This window comes from Hakea prostrata, chromosome 2 (genome assembly GCF_041222555.1).
Source record: "Hakea prostrata isolate BN-2017 chromosome 2, UWA_Hpros_2, whole genome shotgun sequence".
Lineage (NCBI taxonomy): Eukaryota > Viridiplantae > Streptophyta > Magnoliopsida > Proteales > Proteaceae > Hakea > Hakea prostrata.
In genome coordinates this window covers 28,993,621-29,001,186 of record NC_142601.1, presented here as the reverse complement: position 1 = coordinate 29,001,186, position 7,566 = coordinate 28,993,621, and the positions used below count along the sequence as shown (strand labels likewise).

At 39.1% G+C, this 7,566-nt stretch overlaps 1 protein-coding gene across 1 annotated transcript; it reads right to left on the bottom strand.

Annotated features, from left to right (window-relative positions):
• Nucleotides 1-1,349: 1,349 nt before the first annotated feature.
• Nucleotides 1,350-5,719, bottom strand: LOC149024188 (GDSL esterase/lipase At5g03610-like). The gene is made up of 5 exons (XM_089142903.1): nt 5,602-5,719; nt 5,313-5,510; nt 2,952-3,226; nt 2,028-2,325; nt 1,350-1,933 (listed from the first exon to the last, which is right to left on the bottom strand). The coding sequence occupies exons 1-5, from the start codon at nt 5,663-5,665 to the stop codon at nt 1,737-1,739; spliced, it is 1,032 nt and encodes a 343-aa protein (XP_088999029.1). The 5' UTR covers nt 5,666-5,719; the 3' UTR covers nt 1,350-1,736.
• Between the last annotated feature and the right edge of the window lie 1,847 nt (nt 5,720-7,566).

The following is a 7,566-nucleotide window of genomic DNA, read 5'->3' as shown; positions in this document are numbered from 1 at the left end:
TAACTGTGGAGTGATATTCCGCCTCACTCTACATTTTGATTTATAATATTGGTATCATTTCCGCACTCTGATGTTATTTCGTTATATTGTTCTAATATTTTAATTAATATTGTTAATATTGATTTAATATTGTTCTTGATTGCATTATTGTGAATGTGAGAGGTTGATTCCCTCGATACTGATCTTCGGGGCTGTAGATCACACACTCGAGTATGCCAGATTGGATACCGACTGGGTGGATGTGACAATTATTGTAAATGTGGGAGGTTGATTTCCTTGATTTAATCTTTAGGGCTATGGATCACACACTCAGGTATGTCAGATAGGGTACTGGCTATGGATGTGACACTCTCACTCCATTTACCAAGTCCATCATCATTCAAGTTAGATCTTCTTCCAAAATCATAAAAGGTTTCTATCTTAGTATCATCTCCATCTACTTCCATTGGTTCTAAGTCACAACCAATGGGTTCAATTCAGATGGCCACAGTTGCCTTCTTCTTGCACTCCGTGTTTCTAGATCTACAATATAGATTTTCGGGTTAGGGTTTTGAGGGATTTCACGAAAACACTTGGATTGAATTTGAAATTCAAACTTCCTCCCTCCCATCTGAAATCTTTTGGTCTCCACTAAGTAAGGGTTGGATGAAACTCAACACTGATGGTAGCTCTCTTGGGAACCCAGAAAATGCAGGGGATGCAAGTGTGTTCAAAAATAAACAAGCTAGTCACTAAATCATATAGATTGTTCTTGGGGGTTCGTACATCCTAGGCCTTGAATGGTGTAGACATTTGGGAATAAATAGGCTTTGGATAAAAACTGATTCAGCGGCTGTTATACTTACTTTTCAAAGAAAGATCTTCCCTTGGTGAATTCTATAGCGATGAAGAGAGCTTGAACTTTTCTTAGACAACATACAATTGAAATTTTGTTGTGCCATAGGTACACAAATTGTGTTTGCTAACTATTTTGCCAGATTATCTACAACATTGGTATCTTTAGAAGTAGATGCACAATAGTATAGCTTGACAAGTAGAAAGCTATGGTGGGATGCCTACGGATGTCCTTTTGATACATGTTTTAAATCTACCATTGCTTTTTAGTGGAGGAAATTTCTCTCCCTACCATTCTTATATCATTATTGAGTGAAATCAGTGAGGTTGAGTGTATTGGGTGCAACTGAAGTTGCGAGTTGAGTCATTTGGTTCCTTATTTGTATGATTATGTGTAGTTGTTGTAAGTTTTTTTTTCTTTAATAAAAATGACCTTTTAGCGAGGAAATAAATAAATAAATAAAAGGAGGGGATGTGAAGTTTTTGAAACTTGGAATAGAGGAAAATTTGCATTAGTCAATTGTATTAATCTTACAGTAATCCAACTAATTTTTTTATTTGCCCACAAAAGCAAACATCATTGCTACTTTTTTGCACAATACTGCATGAAACACCTTAAATTTGAAGAGTGTGGATCATCTACCCGTCAAGAGAACACTCTGTGCTTCTCTGACTGTTACAACCACAAATCATGTGGGACCCACAGGTAAAAATAATAAAACATAAAAAGAAAAAAAAAACCATCACCCAAAACCTGTGGGCCCTCCTATAATTTGTGGTCACTAACCATGAAGGGAGCAGAGTGCCCCACGAGGAGGAGCTGATCCGGATCCAAATTTGAAACCCACTAAGCGCCCGGGGAGAGAGAGACATGATGCAGAAGTTGCAAGAACTCAGTGAAGTTACTGATACAGTTGGTAAAGAGAATTATGCAGAGCCGAATAAATAGAACGCCAACCAGACTGCGAAGGATGAACATCGTCCCAAAAGAATGAAGAATTAGGTTTCTTGCACACTGTGTACTGCTGTGCACCTGTCGCATCCACAGCTCCACATGAGAACTGCCCCGAACCCATGCAACAAGGCTTCAATATGCTTCCTAAACAACAAATAAAATCCCACATTAACCACGAAGAAGAACCAGACAAACCAAACAAACAACCCAACAAGAGAGATAGAGAAGCATCAATCACCTCCTTGTTTCTTGAATGTGGACATGAAAGCACCATAGAGATCAAGAATGTGGAAAGCAGAATCCTTTGTCTGATTATTCAACTTTGCAACAGCTTGTTGCAGCAATACGTTGTGGAGATTGACAGCTGAGTTTTGGGATCCGTTGCATTGCTTGTATGACCAAGTCCTTGTGCTCTGAGGTAGACATCCCAGGGGCTCCAAAGCTGTAACTGCTACTCTTTTCACTCCGATGTCATGAATACTTTTTAAATTCAAAGCCAGTTGATTAACCACCGATGCGATAAAAGCCGGCAAGCCCTATCATTATGGTAGTTTGTGTGTCAGTTCCAGGCGGTGCCGTATCACTCATATCAAGGCAAACTAATAACCGATCGATACCGTTTCGTCGCACAAGAAGGACAAGGAGTAATAAAGTCCAAAAATTCAATTTTTAAGGAATGTTATAGGGCAAATCTATCTAATACCCACTCAAACCAAATCTGATACCATGTGGATTTTCATGTCAACAATGCCTATTTGATACGGTGCACTAAAACCACGCTTCTTTAAGGCTATGAACTCCAATGGTGGGTTGATACAAATTCACCACTAGAATTCATATTAAAGAGAGGAAGGTGGAATCCAATCCAACCCAATCCAAGCCCAACCAAGAACGGGCCGTGCTCTATGGATTGAGCCCAATCACGGCCAAACAGGATCTTGACTTAGATAGTTTGGGGTCACGATTGACGACACATCATTGATAGTCACCATGAAGCAATTAATGCAAATCCTCATAAATGATCTTCAACCATCAAAGACGATCTCTCACCATTCGTGGCCATGGTATGTGGTACAATATCTAGTGTATGGTACGTAGAAAATTGACTCTAATAGTTAAATTTGGTTGAAGTAGTTCTATTGGGACCCTTAAAATAACATACCTCGGTAGTGCCACCGCGAGCATAATAAGAACCATAGTCATTGCCAGCACAAGAGACAAGAGCGAGAGAGGAACCGATATCAGTAGGGGTGTAAAGGCCACCATCGTGTAGGACGCGTGTGAAGAAGAGTATTTGGGTGGTCATGTTTGGCTCTGGGGCCAGCGTCTGGAACACACCTGTGCCTCCGTAAGCAAAGTTCATCCCATTTCTCGCCGCTTTCGCCCCTATCTTCCTCCCTTTGTATGGTATGGGAGATTTTATTCCCATAAAACATGCTGTTTTTGACATCCACAAAAATGAAATTTTAAACAAGTACATGAAAAATAAGGAAATATGGGTGAAGATTAAGCGGATTCACATCGTCTGTAATTCCTTTCCTTACAATTCCCTGTAATTCCCTCATAGGATTGTGCCATGTGGCATTTAAGTAATCCAACGGTTACCCAATTCAAGCTAAATTTAAATTTTATTTAAATCCACCCATACATTTGAATTTTATTTAAACTCTAGTTTGTTGGGTGACCGTTGAATTACTTAAATGCCACATGGCACAATCCTATGAGGGAATTACAAGGAATTGTAGGGAAAGGAATTACAGACGATGTGAATCCAGATTAAGCCTGGGTGCTCTATTCACCTGTTTTGCGGAATCTCAGGAACTAAAGCCACAGTATTGTGGGTCCCATGTTAAATTGCATGTGGTTGGTTCCTAGATGCATTTAGAGCTGTGTTTACGTTTAACTTAAGGAAAACTGAGTCTACCAAAAAAAAAAAAAACTCAAGGAAAACTGAGGTATGCCTAACCAACCACTCCCATAATGAACAACAAAACTAACCAAACACATGCCAAATCAGTACAAACTAAGACGTGGATCCTTTTCGATTGGATTACCAAAAAAAAAAATCCTTTTCGATTTGTCAAATAGAAAAAAATAATAATTAAAAAAAAATCAAGTGATCGACTTACAAAGTTACAAGTTTTTGTTCAGGAGACGGTAATGCATGGTGGATCAGAACTAACTAGGCCACTCGGAGAAACACTAAAATAAATGTTATCTCGATATGTGAAGAAGTTTATTTCAAGTGCATTCCTACTAAAATTTAACAAATAATTGTACCCAATCAATGGATTACTTTCTAAAATTTCAATCCATTTTAACTTTCTCTACCCAATTTAAGGTTGATGTACATGAAAATTAAAATCTAAAAGTTACATTGTAAAAATTAGCATTTTTTTTGGGTATAAATAAAAATTAGCACATCATGGAGTAAAGAGGGTTAATCCTATGTGAAATATTCAAAACAGGTTAACCGTTTTACTGAAAAACCCAAAAATTAAATAAATGAAAAATGAACCGCCATAGATTTTGGATAGAGTGGAACCCAATATGGCGGGATCAATATAGTGATGTTCATAATTGATAACATGGTGGCACCGATCAATCAAGTCAGAAAATTTTGTCTCCAGTCTTCTTTTGATATGATTTTTCTTCTATTTTAATCTTTTGTGTATATGGTTCATTCATACGATTACGAGTTGTTTGTTGGTACGTTGATACATTTTAGGTAGTTTTTAAAGGGTGAAACGAGTCAAATTAACATTATTTTTTTAAATAAAATCATCAAAATTTTATTTAATATTATTGATTTATTATAATGATTTTAGCATTGAACAGTACTTAGGTTGTATCTAGTTTGGATCCACTACTAAGGGTTGACTAAGGGTTGAGTAAGCTGTGTTCTTTACCTAGATCTCAATTCACTCATACTTTTACTAGTGGTGGATATCCTTCTAGCACAATTGTGACAACCTTATAGGTAGAAGTAGTAAGTACATGGAGATTTTGAATTTGACCCAACGTTCCTCTACGCCTTTTCACTGAAAACTGTTTCAGTCTTTTGCTTGACAGTCCTTGCGCATTTAACGTGCAACATTGAAGCAAGATCCCTTCTCACCCCTTGTCCAGCCTAATGTACAGGCCATGACTCTAGTCCTTGTGATGGGTCTAAGATGAAAGGGAAAAAAAAATCACTAATACACCATGTAAATTCCAAAAGAGTACTTTTCAGAAAATATGTTTTAAGAAAAAACTAAAAACAAAAGCATGGATCATCATACACCGCTCGCCCCCCGTACCATCAGTGGATGATAGTAGGTGAGAATATGATTTCAAACTGAAAAGAGAAGAGATAAATCATATTGAAACCCAAACCAAAACAATGATAAAAGTTAAGTCAGAACCCACCACAAAGCTAAAGAAAGCAATTATTGAGAACTAAAAAGAGAAGAGATAAAAAGACTAAGAGAGAGAGACAGAGAAGGAAAGGTGAAGAATAAGTGATAGACAAAGAGAGACGTACCAATGTAATCTGTCAAAACACGGCCATCGGAGAAACGGCCGGAAGGTTTACCGGGAAAAGTGATTCCATACGGTAGCTTCCAAGAATTTGATTTTGATGATTTTCCAGTATTCCCTGTGTCTGCATAAGAATCTCCAAAGACAAACAGCTTTGAAAGGCCCAAGCGTTGTCGAATATTCTGATGGAGATGTTGATGAGCTGAAAACAAAGTTCCCATCAATCCATTAAGACTAAAGAAGAAAGGAACGAAAACAGAAACGAGTTCGTCTATGGTTTACTACTGTCTTACCCGCAAGAATATTGAAGAGGCAGCAGAGGTTGAAGAAGAAAACCAGGCTCCTTAGTTTCGCCATTAGAGCTTCAGAGAAAATGAGCCAAGACGGCGAACGGAACTGTGAAACACAGAATGTTATCTTATTCAAAGTGGCTTTAGAGGGGGTTGAGTGATGATTGCTTTATATGGGTGGGTTTTTTTTTTGGTAAGAATATGTAAGTGGATTTGTTTGAGATGTTTAACAATCCAATCTTCCCATCTTCATGTTTACAACGACACGTTAGCTTACTTTGGTAAACAACATGTTGACACTTGGACTAAAAAAAAAGGGGAGTTCGCTGCCCAAATGAGGAATTGTTAAGGGTGTCAAATTTTAGTGTTGAATCGCTTGGACCGATCACAATCAGCCTGTTAAGGCTTAAATCAAACTAAATCGAGGTTTAATAAACGGGGTATGGGCTGGAGGTTAAGAAACCACTTGTTTTTTGTGCTGATTTGGTCTGACCCATTAGTGGTCTATTATACAACTATTATAAAAAGAAAATTTGAAATAGTTGTGGTATGTATTTTGGTTGATCAAAATACATGTGAAATTCCTCACAACCTTAACTCGGAAATATGTATTGTAGGTGATACAGAGAAATTATAATCGAACCGGGTTTGACCTTAGTTCGACCCTCGACCCCGGTCGGGAAGAATGGAACCGACTTGCTTCCGAGGCCAGGTTTAAAAGATAGCTTGCTGAGGAAGTAAACTTATTCAGTCAACAAGCACGCCCGAATCCGTGATAATCGGAGTGGACGAATCATCAAGGAGACGGTTAACAACACTTGCGGAAGAGCATGATCGTGATCATATGGATAACTACCATACAACGATCATATTATCAAAGGAGTTATCTATTAGCCAAACCATAAACGGATCTATTCGTTAAGATCTGACGGCTATCCGAAGAAAGCTCAATACATCCAATGAAGGAGATTCGAAGGTACACACTAAATAAGACATCACCTGCCTACAAGGTAAAAAAGGGATATACACAATCTGAATCGTATTCTCAATATTCATATTCATTCTTTTGCTATGTGCTCAAGCAGAGCCGTTTATGATCAGTTCATCAACTGACTTAGCCTTCGGAGGTAGACTCCCGACCTCAGCGGTCGGGCCACATCTGACGTTCGTTTTTGCAGATCATCCACAAGAGATGTAAGGGCTGAGCAGATTTTGGACGCATCATTTGGCGCCGTCTGTGGGAAACGCTTCAAAAAGCCATGGTTACTAGATCAGCAGCAGCAGCAGCTACAACAGCCCAGCGAGAAGCTGGTGTTCAACTCCCAGGAGGAAATAATCCAGAAGATATCCCTGAGGGAAGTCGACTTCATGAAGTACAGGAAGATGGTGGTCAAGGAGGTAATAATCCTCCTGGTCCACTCCAGTACTAGCTAGATCAACTGAAGCTCTAGCTATTGGAGGTGAATCAGATGCTTCGTACGTTGACCAGGCAAGTGGTGGTGCCGCAAGCACCTGATCAACGCGAAGCGGGAAGGCGCGTAATACAGAGGTAGGAAGTATTGACTTCTCTCCCACCAAGACGTTCTCTGCAATTAGAGCGAAGACTAATCGATGACCAGAATGTCGGTTAGAATTTTTGGGAAGGCGCCCAGAGACAAGAAAGAGAACCTAGGAGAACGAGAGAACTCCCTAGAAGAGATGAGCGGTTTGAAGGACCGCAAGGAAGCACAACTCATTCAACAACAAAGTTGGGTGCAGGAGTGCGAACTCACTCACCAACTATCAGTCGCGTGGTTCGGGATAATGATCGTATCATCGGTGATCGATCAACACATATTGGCCAATATCAATCAAAGACTCGGACAATTGGCGAGAGGGAGAATAACTGATGATATTTATTTGGTTATTCAAAAGACTCTGTTTGCCGAGGCCATAGCCGGATATCAATTTCCTCATAATTTCCGGTTG